Here is a 20,207-nt window from a genome sequence, read left to right as displayed (position 1 = left end):
TAATTCAAGTTTTAATTCTCGAAAAATAACATAGAAGTAACTAGTTCAAGTTTTGAATTGTTAAAAATAATTTTTAATTGAATTATTAAATGGGCATATAATCATATAATATATATATTTTTATATTTGTATAATATATTAGTTTAGTTCAATTTGATTAACCATGGTTAATGATTTTTCACTAATTCTATTTTTCAATGATTCTAATAAGTAGGATATACTCTGAGACTAGTAGCTTGGATCCTCTATTACATTAGCATCAGTACTTTGAATTCCTCAGATTTTTCATCTTAAATTTAAAATGGTCTCGCATCATTGAACATGCACCAATGCTTAGCACAGAATCCTGAACCATATGATATGGTGTTATGCAGATGAGTTTCTTCAATGTAAAGAGATCATGGACTCATTCCTCTGCATTTTTTTAGTTAAATATTAAAGTTTTTTTTTTTTTTTAAATATCTAAGAAAATTTAGAACCTCGATGGCCAATCACAAAATAGATTTAATTTTCTCAATTTACTATTAAATGGCCAACACAATTATATTATTTTACCCCTTTTCATATTTTACTTGTGGTAAAATTAAAAGCATGCCGACTTGAAGTGTGACAAAAAGATATGAAGTATTTTTGGGGCTTCAAAATATTTTGTGGACTTCTTTGATGTTTGGTAAAAACGCAAACTTCTGACTTATACGAAGGTATAAAAATTTGGTAAACTTTTGAGACATCTAGTTTTTTTTTAAAGAAATAATCTATATATTTTTCAAGCTAACTCAAAAGAGATTTTTAAAATTTTAAAAAAATTGAGAATATATTTGCTTCTATTTTTCAAATTTTAGTACAGTGAAAAGATTTTTGGAGAGATTTTGAATTTGAATTTATATTATATTTAGATAATATAGTGGTATAAAATTGTATTAAAATTTGTTTAAATTTATTTAAATTTAAATTTAAATATAAAATTAATATTCTTTCCACTAGAGCGTTAATTTTTTTTTTTTTTTAAATCTCAGAAAAACTGTGTATGCATTTATGTATAGCGCCGCCATTAGTTACGTGCCTAAGCCAGCGCAGCAATTTGGCGCCTAAAGTCGTTAGCAATTCCAACTAACCGAAATCAAATAATGAAGTACAAGCCTCGCAAGTCGTAACTAACTCCTCACGGTCACACCTATTCACACCTTCTCTCTCTCTCTCTCTCTCAAAGAGAGATGCAGAGACTGGCGAGCTCGTATCGAGCACCGGACGAGCAGTTCATCATAAACATAAAGCAGCTAGTGCACGAGAAACAGTCTCCGCGAAAGAGGGTTGAGAATATCAATGGCGGATCTGTCTCTGCTCAAGATTCCGGCGCCGGCAGGAGGGAGATTTCCCGCTTCCGACTGTCGGAGAAGTGGATTCACGCCGTTCCCGTTCTTGTCTTCCTCTCCCTCTTCATACTCTGGTGGTTCTCCTACCCAGGTAATTTACCCAACTCCCTATCAATTTCAGAATCCACCACATTTTCTCATGCATGGATCGTCTTTTTCGCCTGTTCATTCTTTTCTTCTGTGGATTTTTTTGGGTATCCTTTGGAAACCCTAGCTTGATTCTAAAATGGTACCTTGACATTACCCAATTTGATAAGTGGTTCAATCGTCTTTTTCTCCCCCTCAAATTGGTATATTGCAATATAAATTTGTGACATTCTGGTTCATAAGATCTATTTTAATGTCTGAGCAGCAACAACAAAAGGATTTTATCCCAACTATCTGGATCAGCTAGTGTATTTATCGACCAATTTTCTCAAAGCTGCGTTTGAGAACATGAATTTTGGATTTGGATTTTGATGGATTTTAGATAAAATTTAATATAATTTTAATATTTTATATTACATTTTATTCAAGTTCGTACAAATTCAAATCTAAGGTTTTAATTTTCCCGTTGCTATTCTTTCTTTTTTTCACCCCTGTTGTTCTAACAGCTTAATTCAACTAGAGGGGATAATTGTTGTAGGCTTGGTTGAGTGGTTTTTGTGTTTATCAGTTCCAAAAAATCAGAACTTTAAGATACAAAATTTTGGTTTCTTCAACTTTGCTGCATATTTTCAGCAAAGGTGGACTAATAAAGAAATCTCATTTCATTATTGCTTTATGTTTCCTAATTAATTAAATCTTCCGTATGATTAATTTGTTTGAAAGCAGTAAATTTGGTGATCAAGGATGGGAGAATTACAGCAATACATCGAATCGAGATACCACTTCCTGTTAACAATAACCACTTCGACCTCACAATCCTGGCATCGGCCACTCAGCCAAGTGCCTCAGTTTCTCAGAATCTGATCAGTTTCAATCGGACTGAATCACATCCAGTGAGTAGAGCTTATTGAAAAAGGAAAACTCTGCTCATCTCAAGAAAACCATCATTGTATATTCTCACAAATGACATATGGAAATTCTCTATAGGGGTTTTCTTCTAAGGAATAGCACAACTGATTGAAGAATCACTTGTTCTGTTCGAGTACATCGCTTTGTATACACTTTTTCCTGTCAGATCTAGATTAGATTGATATCTGTTTGTTTCATTGAGACCGATGAGAGCAAAGCAAGGAAAACAAGTAGAATTTGTATAAATAACTTCTACAATTGATGTGCATGTATAGATTACATGAATGAAAAAAACAAAGGAAGGTGCAAAGTTTTGGGGATGCTGGTTTCGCTTTTCTGTGGGCTTTCTGATGTTGTTATGGCTAACAATTTTTTCCCTTCTCATCCTCAGCATTGATTTTCTGATGACTTAGGCATTGAAGGAGAAAAAATAGAGTGAAAATAAATGTTAGTTCTCTGTTGCTGTAATTACAATTCACTAATCTCACCTCCTCTGCAATTGCCCACCCACAAGTACATAGTTGAGCTCTTTTGTGACGGCAAAATTCTACAACAGTCCCTCCTTGGTGACTGCAAAAGAACATTAGGACCTAGTTAGTAATACCACTAGTGACAAAATAAAACCTCGCATTTCGATCTTTGACTGTTGAGAAGAACAAAAATTTTGTTTTGTTTTGGCTTTTTTTTTTTTTCTTGTTTATACTTGGTGCAGAAAATGTTTGGATTCTCAAAACAACAGTAACTCAAATAAAACATCGAAGAATAAGACAGATGTGTTTCCAAAAACATTACCTTCTGCCAACGAAGACTATCAGGCCTTTTAAAGATTACAATGGAATCAATTCCATCGGGTGACTCCATTTTCCATCGGCAAAAGGGGTGTCTTTCTCTATGACGTGAGTAAAAGCCAATGGTTTCCCTCTTAGCTCGATCGTATTTGGTAGTGGTCAAGTAAAAAATGAAGGGCTTCTGGCATGGGTGCTTGGTCACAGGCCTAGTGTTGAATGCATATGCAGTGTAATCTGCTCTTCGATACCAATTGAGAAATGTTCTTGTGGGCATCTCAAGCTCCCTGGGAGAGACCACACCCCTCAAGATCTGAACTACAAAGCCCCACGAGACAGAGATGGACCAGTTCCGCTTCTTGTCGTAGCAGATCGATTGCTGCATTACGCTCGCCGAGTCGAGCTCAATGGATTGAAATAGGTGCTGCAGTGCCTTGATGCGGGTCATGCGTGGGAAAATTGGACTCACAACATCGAGGTGGTGAAGCGAGACCAGTGGAGCTACAGGGTGAGCTCCCAGAAGGCCTAATAGGTCCCCATACACATCATACTGGACAAGGATTATGTAAGTTCATCTGTCACAATCTAAATTTTTTTCTCATCACAGAAGAAGAAACATATCATTTTCATTAATTTAGATGAATGTATGTCAACTGCCAGAGAAATCTGGACTCTATGTTTCCTGGATTAATTTGTCCAAGTCAGAGAATTTTCTCACTTGGAAGGAAAATTCTGAATTGAACCAAACATGTGATCGTGTATATGCAATAGCTAGTACTATTTATAATTTTACACGATTATATAAATAATTAATTTACCTGATGAAATCCTTTTTCTTTGGTAAGAGGTACCCCCAGCTCGGCCATGCAAGCCTGAATCCTGTCATCACTTCCATACAGCCCCGGATACCGTTGCATGCATCGGTCCTGCATCTTCTCCAACTCCTTTGCCAGCGGATAGCTTATAGCGAACCCACCGCCACCGAAGGCCATGGCGTAGGAGAAGTATATATTCTGAACATGACTTTCGGATGAGCTCCCCACATAATAAAACTGTGTGTGGTCATATTTGGAAAGTACTCTAACCACATTGTCCACCAGAAACACGGTGTCATCATCGCCCATTACGAACCACCTCACGTCCTTCATCCCCAGCCTCAGCGTCTCCGAAACCACTCTCGAAATCCTCAGGGCCGATCTCTTTCCATGGCTATGGGTGTACCTGAACTTGGAGGTGTCCCCGGAGATCCGAACATCCGGCAGCCCCTCGTTTCTTCTAGTCCTCACCTGCTTGTCCAGCCAAACTATTCCTCTAGTCTCCTTAGGCCTCCACCATAGTTTTATGTATTGCTTTCTTTTCTCCCACAAGTTGGAAGACGCGGCGATCCCGAACACAATGTGTTTGACCTGTGTGTCGAAGACTTGGGATATTTGATGATGATCACCACGGGGAAGCAGCTGGTTGTCACGGTTTGGGATGACGGGATTAGTATTAGCAGTGCTAGTGGAGGAGGAGGAAGAGAAGTTGGATAGGGGGATGAGGCTTTCGAGCTTTTCTTCAGCAGAGATGTCGGATATGACGGGGCAGTCCGGGCGGTCGGCGGAGAGGAGGAGGTTGGAGGAGTAGAGGATGTAGAGCATGGAGAGAAGGATGAAGAACCAGGTGACATAGTTTCTGAGGCTGCCGAGGCCAATCTGCCATGGGCGCTGTTGGGCAGAATTCATGATGATTTGGCGATGGCGTTGGTGATGGTGTCGGTGAGGGTGTTCGTAATTCTCATGGTTTCAGCTGATCAAACATTTTTTTTTCAGAGAGAGAGAGAAGAAGAAGAAGAAGAAGAAGAGAGTGGGTGATGGGAAAGGGAGATTGGACTGAGAATAGTTCGGATCCATGGAGAGAGAAAGAGAAGAAGATGGTTGTGGAAGGAACGAGGTTGAAGGCGGGTATTCCTCACTGACCACTGCTGTTGTGTTGTGGAAGTCACGTACGTTTAAACTTCAAAATTAAATTAAATTAATGGATCAGCCTGATCTTGATCTTGAGCCTGCCTCGTTTTTGGACTGCTTTAGGCCTTCTGGGTTATCTATTTGGGCTATAGCAGTCACAGGGCCGGGGCTCATGACATATTATGGATGAAGTCCCCTGGGGGACTCTTTTGTCTTGCACAAAAGGTGAATCAGTTTAAGCGGTTAACCCATGTTGTGGACTAATATTTAACGGTTAATTAAATTAAATTTATTATTTTGAGAATTATACTTTTTATATCAAATAAATAAATAAATTCTAAAAATTACAATTTACTGACATGAAATTAATTTTTTTTTTTTTATGTACATCCAATCACCAACATTATATATATATATATATATATATATATAATTTTTAAAAAAATATATTTATTATATGTTTGTTTGGTTTTTTTTGTTAACCATGGTGACTAAATGTTTCAAATTGAAATGAAACGGATAACCAAAAAATGAAAAATGTGAACTGAAATCAAACCAAAAAGAAATGGTTACTTGATCTTCTTTTTTCATTTTCTTTTTCTTTTTTGGTTGGTGTTTCTTGCCTACTCTCCCTTCAAATTTTAGGTTGTGTTAGTTATGGTGGTTTGTATAAGTACTATGCTAAACACTCTAGGATGTGTGTGTGTGTGTTTTCATAAATTGGTGAAAAAAAATTCATATAACCGACCCCACCTAGTGGGACTAAGACTTAATTTTGTTGTTGTTATTATTATGTGTGTGTGTGTGTGTGTGTGGGGGGGGGGGGGGATAATCCTGGTCGCAGGGCCAGCCTAATCATGAGGCGGCTGAGGTGTTCGCCTAGGGCCCCAAAAATTTGGAGGCCCTCAAATTTTTTTTTAATATAATACTATATTTTTTGGGCCCCAATTTTTTTTAATTAAATAATGTTAACATTATTTATTATGTTCTCTTCCCATACATCAACTTCCCAACTAATAAATAAATGAAATTGTATTTTAAAATGTAAAATAAATGCAATTAAAATTTTTTTTCAAGTCTCATTGACTTCCCAACTAACAACTTTATTATGTCTCTAACTATCTATTACTCTCATCTTTTTCTCTTAACCTCTCTAAAAAAATCTTTCCATCTCTCACACTCTCTCACTCTCATTTCTTGGTCTCTCTGTGATTTTTACTCCAACTCTTACGTTCATCATCTTCGAGCCTTTGATTCTCTGTAATTTTCATTAAACCTAATTTTAATTTCAATGTTTGTACATTATTTTTCTATTATTTTTACTCTGAATATTTTTTTTTTCTATTTTTTCTTAGATTTTGGAAGCTTTGAGGCTAAAGTGCTATATCCGGTAAGAATCCGATATCTCTAAAGCCTTGCTCGCCGATCAATTTGCAATAATAATAATAATCAGGTTATATTTTTTCAATCTATTATTTCTATAGATTTATTAAATTTATTTTTATTTGTTTACATAATTTATCAATTTATAGTTAGTGTTAATTTTGAAATTTAATTATGTCAACGAGAAAATATAAATCCGAATATGAAAAACGAAGAAAGAAAAAGAAATTATTAAGTGTCCCTAATTAAACCATTTGCCTAGGGCCCCATATTATGAAGAGCTGGCCCTGCCTGGTTGAAAGGGACGACCTTGACTCATTGCATGGTATAAACCTCTCCCCCCCTCCCCCCCCAAAAAAAACCCAATTGACTATGTTAAGTAGTCTTACTAACGGGTAAATAATTGGACAATTAGAAATAAAGATGCAAATTAATCTAAGGATAAGCTATTCAAGACAACAAAATAAGAGACAAAGAACGAATTAATCTAATGTTTAACCATTCAAAACAATAAAATGCATGACACTAAAATTATGGAGCAATCAATCGAACAAAAAAATATTTGAAACACAAAATTAAAATGAGCATTAAAAATGAAGAAACAAAAGAACCAACAATAAATCTTTCAAAACATTAATATAAAATAGACCATGAAAATAAAACAGCTAATTACTGTAATAACCCAGAAAAATATTGGAATTAAATAAGAGGGAAAGGAAAATCTTTAAAGGGACTCAAACGGGGTCTCGTCGACGAAAGCAGACTTCGCCAATGAGTACTCTCCTGGAGTTCGTCAACATAGACACATGTCTTGTCTACGAGAAGATACCGAGAGGGGGTTTTTTGGCAGTCTAAAATTTGTCGACGAGGGGTTCAGGTTCGTTGACGAACATCCTTCATGGGCTCGTCAACGAGATGATGTGTCTCATCGACGAATTCGGGTTTATAAGTACACTTGAAACTGAATTTCTCGAGGAAAATTTGCAGAAATTCCCTCTTTCTCTCTCTCTCTAAACGACCCTCTCCCCTTCTCTCTTCGATTTCGGCTCCGATTCTTACCGGTTCAACGATTTGAGGCCACCATAATGCTCTTGGGAAAGTTTTATCCAAATCTACCGGAGTGGATCGTTGGTAGGACTGACTTGAACTCCATCCCAAATTCAAGATAAGGTTTTTATTTAGTATTTGCCTATCCCATAGTTATAGAAAATGTGTAAGTTAGAAAAATATTGAAGTTCTGTTCTGAAAGATGTTTTTTCAGGGTGTTTAACAGGGAACCCTGCGGGTATAGGACCAGTATTACTAGGGGCTTTCCAACAGTCAGGTAAGGGAAATATGCTATGTTGGGGAATTTTAGCAAAGTTATCTTAAATGTTGTGCATGTTTATATATATAAGTTTATTATCGAGTTTTCCAAAATATGAATTTTGATATTTGTATGGCCTGAGTAGATATTTTCCTGAGATAGATTTTATATAACTTTTCCCCAAATATCATAATTTACAGTATTTATGGATATAGACAAATATTTATCAAACAAGTATTAAAGATATTTTTCCAAACTAACATGTTACAGTAATTATAGAATGTCATGTTTCCTAAAATCATAACACTCAGATTCACAAATTATACAGTCAGATATACAATTATAATAGCTAGTTACTACAGATATGTTATACAGATGCTACAGTATATATAGTTCAAATTTACAGTGTTATGGTTAATTTGGAAACATGATGAAAACAATGAGAAGATTATAGTAGTATTTATATATATACAGTATCAGATCCCTGATGAAATATTACAGACAGATTCAGTTAGCAAAGCACGGTACCGTTGCTATTTACAAATCAGAGTGCAACCACATATCTCAGATAGTATGTGAATTACGTCAACCGCACTCGGAGAGCTTGCAATCTCCCCAGGACTCTGGGTTGAGGGGGCTCGATTTGACAAGGTAGTTTTTCCAGTTTCGTGCTTAGGAGTGGATGCATTTTGGTCGAATTGAGGAAGGGTAGAGTATAGTGACTTACCTAGTAGGCCAACCAGAGTTAAGTCTAACCTACGGGCCGCACAACCCTGTCATGAGGGGTCAATCATGACACACAGTTTTTTAGGGAAAAGTCACAGCTATGTCTATGTATACAAATTTACAACATTATAATATGATATTAGCTATATGAATGATAGAAAACTCAGATGATACTGTTATGTTTTAAATTACGACGAATGTAGAGTTATTCTTTATATTAATTCACCAGTTGATACAGTTTTGGATATTATGATAGTATTTATGCAACTCGGTCGCCACACACTAGTAATAACATATTTTCACTTACTGAGCGTCGTCTCACCCCTTTACTCTAACATTTTTTAGGTGATCCAACTAGGCGAGCAGATCAGACTCGCAGATAGAGTGACCTTTTATTTGCCCTGTTGATAAGGTAAGCATATTTTGAGGTGTTGTTTTGAGTAGGTGGTGTCGGTGGGAAAAGTAAGAATGTACTTATGGTTTAGAAACACTGGATTCAGATATTGTATTTATATATATATATATATATATATGGATGTATGACTTTATGTTTTCCACCGCATATGTATGTTTATTATGTACAGGAATACCTCAATGCTCTTCTGTTGCCTGAGATGCTATAGTAGGGGTATCATAGTAATTTATTTATTTATTTAAAAAAATGGTGTAATTTTTGGGTCGTTACAGTTTGGTATCAGAGCCTAAGTTGCTAGGTTCTGTAGACTCTAGCGTACAGTGGAAAACAATACCAGAATTTAGAAATGAAATCTTAAGAATAGTAGAATAGGGTATCAGTGGAATTAATGTTGAGAAATTAGGATGAGAATTTAGGGTTTTGTTCTATGGTTTGGGGGTAGAATTTCGGGGTAGTTTCTGTGACTTTCCTAGGGTGACGATTCCAGGAAAACCATAATAAACTATCAAAGATTTCTATTTTCATATGGTAGAACTCGACCTTAAATTAGTAATGAGAGGTTAGGGGTATTTTAGTTAGTATAGTATTGTAGGATTCATATACTCAAAATAATATGGTAATATTGTAGGATGGACCCAGGAGGTAGTAGCGCTCACGCTAGTGGTGATGACAAAGCTGGGCCTATTGGAGTAGGCGGCGGGGATTTAGATGCTGTGCTACGCAGTGTGGCTCAACAAGTTATGGCTGAGATTGCCCAGAGCTCTAGGGAGCAAGGAGGTCCATCTCCAGCACAGGGGTGTACAATAGAGAAATTTATGAAGATGAATCCGATAGCGTTTTCAAGAGCGGCTGATCCTGCAGTTGTAGAGAATTGGGTGCAGGAGATAGGGAAGATTTTGACGATACTTCACTGCACTGATGAGCAGAGGGTCCTTTATGCCACGAACAAGCTGACGGGGGAGGCTGAGAGATGGTGGAAGGCCACTAGACTATTGGAGGAGCTGAGAGCGATCCTTGTGTCGATGACCTGGGCTAGATTCAGGGACATGTTCTATGATAGATACTATCCTGCCTCAATAAGAGAGGCTAGGGTACAGGAGTTTCTGAGCCTGTCTTAGGGTTCGATGACAGTCCAGCAGTACACGGTGAAATTTATCAAATTATTGCATTTCTGCCCTTATATTGTTCCAGATGAAGTTAAGAAGGTTAGGATGTTCGAGAGGAACTTGAAGCGAGATATTTATAGGTAGGTGGCAATACCGAGGATACAAGACTTCTCAGAGTTGGTTGACAGGGTCATAATAGTGGAGGAGAGTTTGCCAAAGGAGACTGAGGTACAAAACCAGAAGAAGAGGACTGCACCCTCAAGTTTTCAAGTGGGGTGTGACGACCTGCTATTTATTCAATATTTTTTTTTTGAATATAATACATGTCATCTGTCTGAAATATTGAAAATAACATCTCAGGCTCAATGAGCATTGAGGAAAACTTTGTCTGTCATACATAACTAAGCAGCGATACTTAAAACTGGGAACTGCTAAATACAATACAATATACCAGAAAACTATACTGTTCTGCAATATATTTACAATACAAAATACCCAGTGACGTCACTAAAATCTGATAACTATCCCATAACACAGTTATCTCAAAATACCTACCCTTCCTATATGGGGAGCTCAAGTCAATCTCTACTCGTAAGCCTCATCTGCTCGCCTAACTGGATCTTCTGAAAAATGGTAAGTCATTGGGATGATACAACGTTCAGTAAGTGGAAATATGTTATTACTAGTGTGTGGCAGCTAAGTTAAATAATTAAATACTGAAATAATACTATAATCTAAGAAAACTGATAAACTGTACATAATAAATCTATCTATCATGTAATCTTTAAAATATAACTGTGTATCTAAGTTTACTATCAAAAGGTATTATTAGTATAATAATATAAATTACTGCTATGTGATATATCTGTCCATAAGAACTTCTGCTATACCCTAGGATTTGTATATCATGATATATCCCCTCATAATAGGGTTGTGCAGCCTGTAGGCTGGACTTACTCTGGTCGGCCCTTTAGGTAAGTCAATCTCTATCATCCGCCAATATGTGATGATCTATGTAAATCCTGGCCCACTGCAATCACTATGGGCTATCTCAAACCTATGTCATCGTCTAACCAACTACCTCAACCCAACATATTGGGGAGACTGCAAATCTCTCCTAACACGGTTAGACGGAATCCACATGCTATCTGAGTCATGTGGTTGCACGTGTCTGAAACTAACAATGGTACCGTGCTTTGTTGTAATTATATTTGTCTGTAATTTCCACACGGATTTGATATCGTGTAATACAATATACATATATATATATAATATATACTCATCTTGCTGCTTTTAACATGATTTCAAAAATAACCATAACACTATATTTCTGAGCTATATTATCTGAGATATCTGACTGAAATATATATATATATATATATTTTCTATATGTATCATCTGTTCTTTCTGTTTGAACTATCTGTAATATCTATATAAAATATTTGTATATAATATCTGAATATTCTGTATATGATATCTGTGTGCTCTGTATATAATATTTGTATGCTCTTTATATAAAATCTCTATATGCTCTGTATATAATTTGTATACTCTGTATATCTACTGTAGCATCTTGATGCTATCACTGTATAATCGGTCTGAGTGTTATGGTCTAGAAATCATGTTTTTCTCTGAAAATACTGTAAGTCTCATTCATTTCTAATATTCTGAAATATTTGAATATCTGTATATCTGAAATACTCTAAAATCTATATATGTAGGGTACTATAATAACTCATGCCACACATTTGAACAAATGTAGTCTCATGCTCAATTTCTGTAATTTCTACTATAAAAATAGTATTCATAATTTTCTAGAAAATAATCTGATATACATGCTTGAAACACTCATTCATAATCTTCTGTATACATAATAAAAATTGCCAGCATAGCATATTTCCCTTACCTTAACTCTGAAAAGTCCCTACTAACTTGTGGCCCTATACCCGCTGGGTTCCTAACTCAACATCATGAAAACAATATCCCCCAGAACAAAATATCAGTATTTCCTTACCTACAACATTTCTCATAACTATAAGGAATGCATAATCTAATTAAAATACCTTACCCTAGATTTGAGAAGAATTTCAAATCAACTTTCCCCATGATCTCCTCCGACAGGCTTGCAGAGAACTTCGTCAGGAGCATCGTGGTGGCCTCGAATCTTCTATCTGGGGAGAAATGGGGCCAATATCGAAGAGAGAAGGGGAGGGAGTCGTAGGAGAGAGAGAAAAAGGGTTTGGTGCGCTGAAATTTGATTAAAATATGAGTTTCAGCTATTTATAGGACTAGATTTGTCGACGAGACACATCACCTCATCGACGAGTCCTTCAATAATTTCGTCGACGAACTTCCTCCCTCGTTGACGAATTTCATACTGTCCCAAAAAACATTCTCGGCATCTTCTCGTTGACGAGGCGTGGCTTCGTCAATGAGGTCCCCTTGTGTGCTCGTCGATGAATTTCCTATGTTTGTCAACGAGGCCCTATGTAAGAATCCCGGGTTATTCCATCTAAAGTACAATGTTGTCGACGAACGCGAAGCGTTTGTCGATGAAGCCTACTGCCCCCTTCTATTCATGTTTCCATTTTCCCTCCCTCTTTATCATTTAAATACCAATATTTTTTGGGTCGTTATATTCTCCCCTCTTTATAAAATTTTGTCCTCGAAATTTACTATCTGTATCTCCATTTATCATCCCATAAAGGAAAAAGGGTCTACTTATTTTATTACTTGCCCTCACTTATGGCGAAGGAATACCGTGGTTACATACTATATTCTGGGAGATTACATATATAAAACTAACTACTACTTTTATCTATTTAATACATGTACCTACAAAAGAAATACTATCTAGATACTATACTTTACCCGATTCCCTCTATACCTCTTGGAACAACTGCGGGTATCTCTGTTTGATCTGCTCCTCGAGTTCCCAAGAAGCTTCCTATATAGCGTGATTCTTCCACAAAACTTTTACTAACTGAATTTCTTTTGTACGTAATTCTTGTGTCTTTCTGTCTAATATCTGTACTGGTGCTTCTTCATAAGCTAATGAATCCTTAAGTTCTATCTCTGCATAGCTTTGATGTGGGACGGGTTTGGGACGTATTTCCTTAATATAGTAACATGAAACACATCGTGTATTCTGGATAGAACTGGCGGCAAAGTTAGCCTATAGGCAACTGACCCTATTCTCTTTATTATCTCAAAAGGGCCAATATACCTAGAGCTCAACTTGCCCTTCTTCCCAAATCTCATAATCCCTTTCATAGGAGCTACTTTCAAAAATACCCGATCTCCCACTTTAAATTCTAACTCTCGGCAGCAAGTGTCTGCATAACTTTTCTGTCGACTCTGGGCGGTACTGATTCTTTCTTTAATTAGTCGGACCTTGTCATAAGCTTGCTGAACGATCTTTGGACCCAAAACTCGCCTCTCTCCTATCTCATCCCATAAGAGGGGAGAATGACATCTCCTGCCATACAGTGCCTCGTATGGAGCCATACCGATACTAGACTGGTAGCTGTTATTATAGGCAAATTCAACTAGTGGTAGACACTGAGTCCAACTACCCTCAAAATCTAGCACGCACTCACGAAGCATATCTTCTAAGGTCCAAATTATCCTCTTAGTCTGGCCATCTATCTGGGGATGGAAAGTTGTACTAAATGCTAACTGTGTACCCATAGCCTCCTGAAAGCTTTTCTAAAATCATGAAGTAAACTGAGGATCCCGGTCTTAAACTATGGATACTGGTACACCATGGACGCGAACTATCTCTTGAACATATATCACTGGTAGTCTATCCATGTAATAGCCGAATTTAATAGGGATAAAATGGGCAGTCTTCATTAAATGATCAACAACTACCCAAATTGCATTCAATCCTTGCCGCACTGGTGGTAACCCCGTAAAAAAATCTATAGAAACGTGGTCCCACTTCCACTCTGGAATAAACAATGGTTGCAACTGTCCTGCTGGTCTCTGGTGCTCAGCCTTAACCTGCTGGCATGTCAAGCACTGTTGGACAAACTCGACTATCTCTTTCTTCATTCCACTCCACTAAAAGTACTCTCGCAGATCCCTGTACATCTTAGTACTGCCAGGATGGACTGTGTAGAGTAACATGTGAACCTCCTCCAATACAGTCCTCTTGATTTTGGTATCAACGGGAACACATAGCCTAGTACGGAAACACAGGGCTGCTCCATCATCTGCTATGCTGAACTCCTCTCCCTGACCATCCCTCACTCTAGCCATCACCTCTGCTAACTCTGCATCCTCTCTCTGAGCTGCTTTAATCTTCTCATACAGGGTAGGTTGTATAACTAGGCTGGCAACAAAACCCTGAGGACTATCCTCTACCAAATCTATGCTGAGTCTGTAACACCCCAACCCCGAGGGGCCTGGGATATTAACTTTTTACTATTGATTTACAGCGAAAGCAAAATAAACTCAATTTTTATTAAATCAGAGCACTAATTATCCATATTACAATCATTTATTTCAAAGAAGAAAAATTACACAAGCATAAATATCTGACATCATACTAATATTTCTAAACAAATCTTTATTTTTCTATCCCCACCCGCATGCTTGCTAAGCCTGATTTCCAACATGCTCTTCATAGTTATCTGAGATAAAAATATGATTGGAGTGAGACGACGCTCAGTAAGTAAATAAGATTATTATTAGTGTGTGGCCAAAATGAGTTTTTTTTTTAAAAAAATTTTATAAAATAATATTTAATATTATAACTTCAAAACTGTCTCTAGAATAAATATAAATTTAAAATTTCTGCATAAAACTTTTATCATCAACTATAACAGTAAATTTTTTTTTTTATCATATACTATAACTGTTAAATTAAACTTTTAACTTTAAAATTGTATAAATATTTAATGATAAATATACATATACTTTTCCTTATACGTTTTCTTTAGATCGTCATTTAAGCACTAGAATGATCCTTTTTATGTAAACTTACACTTTTCCTTCAAATCATCAGTAACTTTGTACACGTAATTAACTATGTATAAACATATATTATAAAAACCACCCTTAGGCCTGTTTGCCGTAAGTCATCTTTACCCCCATGACTAGGTTGTGCGGTCCGAAGACTGGACTTAGCTGGCTGGCCGACCAAATTAAATCAACGTACGTAAACTTTAAGTGAGATTTTCCTTATTAAGTCCTGGTTCGGAACCAGGTGTGCACTCAGGAGAAATCCACTAACATAAATAACCACTCTGTAAACAGTGTGGGTGCATTCTGATCCATTTAAACTTTAAGTTGCGGTATCGAGCATCTGTAACTTTGAACTTTCGTTGCCATAAGAGGTTTTAAAATCATCTTATTATAATTTATGCAATTTAAAATAATATCGTGAAAATCTCATCTTTACTAATATTTTCATAAAAAATGCAATATAGAAATAAACTCATGTCACACAATTTTTGTGTTAAAAATATATATAATTTTATTTTTGAATAGAAAGGAATGCTGAAAATTTACCCGAGGGGATTAGAACATTTCTTTACCCAAAAATAGATGCAAGTATATTAAAGATAGAACTGGTATAATTAAATATGCGTAAAAATAAACTCATGGTAATTTTGTGGAACTAATTAACATAATTGAAATTTACTTATAAAATAAACTCGAGTATAAATTTTAAATAAAAAAAAAAACTAACATAATCAAAATTTACTTACCTTCTTCTTTTACCTTTTGCTACGAACACAAAAACTATCTTTAAGAAATGAGATCTGAAAGAGTGGGTGAGTGAGAACTTACTCAAAATTCTCTCTCCACCACAAATTCTTTCACTCACTAATCCTTCTCTTCCTTGGAAAATTGTTGTGAAAAATGAAGGTTGAGAGCTCCCTATTTATTGGAAAATTTTGGAAAAGAAATGAAATTTATAAAAGTGTGGGGAGATTTGTGAAATTATAATTTTTTTAAAATTAAAGAATGGGCAAGGTATGGGTTGAGTATGGGATGGGGATGGAGGCCATGTGAGAATGCTTGCCACCATTCTCATTAAATAAATTTTTAATTAACTACTTACCTAATTAATTAATCAATTAGTTAATTTATTATTTTATTATTTTATTATTTTTCTTAATCATTATTATCATTTTTATTACTTTTAAACTATTTTTAGTATTTATTTATTTTATTATTTATTTTTGAACAAGAATTAAATTTAAATTTTGAAAACTCATGTGGAGCCCACACGGTCTTGTGGGCCCCACACAACTTCGAGACCCGAATGGATTCTACGTAACTCGAATAACTCTTATACGATTTTATGCATCCTACATTACTTTGAGACTCGTGTAAACCTCCATACGGCTTCGGGACTCATGTGGGCCCCACACAGTCTTGTGGGCCCTGCATAGGATACCTATATTATTATTTTATCATATATTTCTACAAATTATATCAGTCAAAACATTATTTTATGTACTTATTTACGTATATAAACAGTGTCTTGTGGCTCCGGGACTCATGTGGACCCAACATAGTTTTGTGGGCCCCACATATGATACCTATATTATTATCATCTTATTATGTATTTCTACAAATTATGTCTGTCAAAACACTATTTTATGTATATATACTTATTTACGTGTACAAACAGTGTCTATCTTGTTTATCCTATGTTATTCCATTTTGACTAGGCTGACCTCGAGGAAGCGACTAAGCCGCAATGGTCTCTGAGCACTCACTTAGATAAGGTCTTTCTTAGGCATCAAACATGGAATCAAGGATCCTATAGAAAAACACTTCTGTATTGATATTAACTCAATGACCATTTTTATTATTTTATTATTATTGTACTTTAATCATATATATATTTTTGGGTCATCACAATCTCCCCTCCTTATAAAAATTTCGTCCTCATAATTTGCTAATTCAAAATGAGTACTGTATAATTGGTTGCGCTATTTAAAAGAGTACATTGATTAATGATTTGACTAAGTTTTAGAATAGATTGAGGGTCAATTTGGCGAAATATTTTATTTTGGGAATTGAAGTGTGAATTGTCGGTCTAATAGAAGTTGAAATGGAAAAGAAATTCAGAAGATGTAGAAAAGGATAATTATATATATGTATATATATTATACATGTCCTATAAATTAAAAATATACGAGATCTAGCCTTTAGAGCCTTAGATCAAGGTCAACATCTATCGCAGTACTAGCGGTGTCATTGCTAACTGCCTGGGTTCTTTCTTGGCAGAGTTGACCTCTTATAATGTCGCCGGCTTGGGTCGGAAAAAGGGAGAGAACGCTCGTTTGTTCGGCGAAGGAGGAAGAGCTGCCCTCTTCCCGAGTTATTGGTGGCCTGTGTATGAGTCTCAATGCGAATCGAATTTCCTTGCAATGGTGAAGTAGGCCAGCATTATTCGAAACCCTTAGTGTGGTGACTGCGATATTGCCATTGTAAGGAATATGGCTCATTGGTGTGATATTAGTTGTAAGTTTCATAGTCGGAATATTCTCGATAGGGAAGAGGGTTGGAAGAATGGCAGGGGCACTGCTCGAGTCGGTAGTGGTGGAGGAGGTAATATGGAGAATTGATGAGGCAGTAGTTGAGATAGTGGCTTCTCCAACTGATTCCCGCCTACGCCTACGGTTCTCAAACCAAAAGCGCACATTCCTCGGCTCGATTGGACCACACCTTCGAAGTTGTGCTACAAGTAAGATAGTTCGCTCCACGGAAGGGAGTTCCCCTTGATTGCTGTGGAAGGCCTCCTTTAGAATCTCCAGTTGTGCCTTACTAGGTTTCCATTTTTGAATCGACAATCTAGTACTGCTCTCAGCAACTTGGGGAGTTGGGTGATTTGGTAACTTTTTCGAGTAATGAGACAACTAAGAGACAAGTTGGGAAGAGCTAATCACTGCAAATCGAAATGTGATTGTTCAAGATGATAGAAAGCTGTGATGCTTAGAGCTTGAGAAGGATAGACCCTTTTTATAGGGGAGTGGCCGCGTGTTGTGGAAATCAAGAGAGAGCGACGTGTGCTGTGAGAATCGAGGGAGAGCGACGTGTGTTGCAAAAATCGAGCGAGAGAGAGCGACGCGTGCCTCGAGTAATGCATTTTTTCAAAAATCGAGGGAGAGCGATATGTGTCGCGAAAATCGAGCGAGCGACACGTATTGCAAAATTTGCGGACTCAAGGTTCTTTTTTATATTTTTAGATCTTTATTAATGCTTTAACTATAATTAATTTCATCCTTATGTCACTACTTGGGTGGGTGGCCTAGTGGTAAGGAACCGTCCGTGCATCCATGTGATTGCGGGTTCGAGTCCCCACTACGCCCAAGTGGTCTTATGCCCTGACCTTACTTTGGCGGTAAGTGAGCTATAGCCGATGATTTCCACCCATGAGGCCTTTTTTTTTTTTTTTTTAACTGCAAGAGTACCCCTTATATATATATATATATATATATATATATATATATATATATATATATATATATATCATTATTATTATTATTATTAGATCAAATATATGTTGGGCATGTTTAGCCGATTGATGATTTGACATTGATTAGTTATTTGAAGAAAATTAGTTAATTTTTATATTACTTTAATTAATGAATTTTTCTTTTATATAAATAGAAAAATTTAAGTTGTATACAAAATTAAAGATTTTGTCGAAATTTGTACTCCTAAATCAAACTTGAATACTTGATGAAAATTGGATATGTAATGGAGAAAAAAAATAGATATACATATTTAACTTGCACATGCTAAGGGATTTTTTTTTTTTTTTGAATTTAAATATAATAAGTAATATTTAAATAATTTTTAATTCCTTATATACTAATACAAAATAAAAATTAAAGATTTTGTCAAAATATATATTCCTAAATTAAGCTTGAATGTTTTGTTGATAATTGAATATGTAATGTAAAAATACATATTCATATCCAACTTATACATGCAAAGAAATTTTGGATAAATTTAGATTTCATAATAGACCGTTTGTTCATATCTATTTGTATGTGTAGCACTTCTAAATTCAGTAGGATCTAATAGGTTATTTTTTATATATTTAGTGAAAATAACAATAGTGAAGATAATTAAATCTCAGATATTATTATTATATTTATATATATATAAATTTTAAATTATTAATGCATTTGACAATTAATTATGAATCATCAATATGGGAACGTGTTTCTACAAACATAAATAACATATTTAAATTAATTAATGTGTCTTCAATAATACTACTATTTTTCTTTGAGAATTTATAATTATTACCTGTCCTTGGGAGCCTTCACGTAAATCTCATTTCCTCTAATGCTACTATCTTTAGGATCCATTCTTAAACAATGATCAAGTGTTATTTTAAAATCATAAATCTATTATTAACGTATAACAATATAACAAACTAAAATAATTATTCTAAACTACCCAATCTTACCCAAATCATGTTTTACGCCTAAGTTCTGGTAAAATCTATATATTAGAGTATGTAGAAGTTATATCCTATGCTCTGGTAAAATTATTTCTTAAAGTCTACAGAACCTATAACCAATTGCTCTGATACCAAATGTAACACCCCAACCCTGAGGGACCTGGGATATTAACTTTTTACTATTGATTTACAACGGAAGCAAAATAAACTCAATTTTTATTAAACCAGAGTACTAATTATCCATATTACAATCATTTATTTCAAAGAAGAAAAATTACACAAGCATAAATATCTGACATCATACTAATATTTCTAAACAAATCTTTATTTTTCTATCCCCACCCGCATGCTTGCTAAGCCTGATTTCCAACATGCTTTTCAGAGTTATCTGAAATAAAAATATGATTGGAGTGAGATGACGCTCAGTAAGTAAATAATATTATTATTAGTGTGTGGTCAAAATGAGTTTTTTTTTTTTAAAAAAAAATTTCGTAAAATAATATTTAATATTATAACTTCAAAACTGTCTCTAGAATAAATATAAATTTAAAAATTTCTGCATAAAACTTTTACCATCAACTATAACAGTAAAATTTTTTTTTTTTATCATATACTATAACTTTTAAATTAAAATTTTAACTTTAAAATTGTATAAATATTTAATGATAAATATACATATACTTTTCCTTATACGTTTTCTTTAGATCGTCATTTAAGCACTTGAATGAT

The 20,207-nt window shown here is 35.3% G+C and overlaps 2 protein-coding genes across 2 annotated transcripts; one reads left to right on the top strand and one right to left on the bottom strand.

Annotated features, from left to right (window-relative positions):
• The first annotated feature begins 1,016 nt into the window (after positions 1-1,016).
• LOC131148971 (uncharacterized) lies at positions 1,017-2,701 on the top strand. The gene is made up of 2 exons (XM_058098963.1): positions 1,017-1,464; positions 2,187-2,701. The coding sequence occupies exons 1-2, from the start codon at positions 1,215-1,217 to the stop codon at positions 2,369-2,371; spliced, it is 435 nt and encodes a 144-aa protein (XP_057954946.1). The 5' UTR covers positions 1,017-1,214; the 3' UTR covers positions 2,372-2,701.
• A 136-nt stretch (positions 2,702-2,837) lies between these two features.
• LOC131148079 (uncharacterized) lies at positions 2,838-4,878 on the bottom strand. Its single transcript, XM_058097815.1, has 3 exons — positions 3,973-4,878; positions 3,162-3,704; positions 2,838-2,939 (listed from the first exon to the last, which is right to left on the bottom strand). Exons 1-3 carry the CDS (start codon positions 4,876-4,878, stop codon positions 2,838-2,840), a joined length of 1,551 nt encoding a protein of 516 aa, XP_057953798.1.
• Between the last annotated feature and the right edge of the window lie 15,329 nt (positions 4,879-20,207).

Source organism: Malania oleifera, chromosome 2 (assembly GCF_029873635.1).
Source record: "Malania oleifera isolate guangnan ecotype guangnan chromosome 2, ASM2987363v1, whole genome shotgun sequence".
NCBI classification, from domain to species: Eukaryota; Viridiplantae; Streptophyta; class Magnoliopsida; order Santalales; family Ximeniaceae; genus Malania; species Malania oleifera.
The sequence above is the reverse complement of the archived record's forward strand: the minus strand, read 5'-3'. Positions and strand labels throughout refer to the sequence as shown.

Coding starts and splice junctions, on each gene's coding strand:
- LOC131148971 (XM_058098963.1), top strand. CDS start 1,215: ATGCAGAGACTGGCGAGCTCGTATCGAGCACCGGACGAGCAGTTCATC. Junction 1,465..2,186: donor CTGGTGGTTCTCCTACCCAG/GTAATTTACCCA, acceptor GTTTGAAAGCAG/TAAATTTGGTGATCAAGGAT.
- LOC131148079 (XM_058097815.1), bottom strand. CDS start 4,878: ATGAATTCTGCCCAACAGCGCCCATGGCAGATTGGCCTCGGCAGCCTC. Junction 3,705..3,972: donor AAGAAAAAGGATTTCATCAG/GTAAATTAATTA, acceptor ATCCTTGTCCAG/TATGATGTGTATGGGGACCT. Junction 2,940..3,161: donor ATAGTCTTCGTTGGCAGAAG/GTAATGTTTTTG, acceptor GTTCTTTTGCAG/TCACCAAGGAGGGACTGTTG.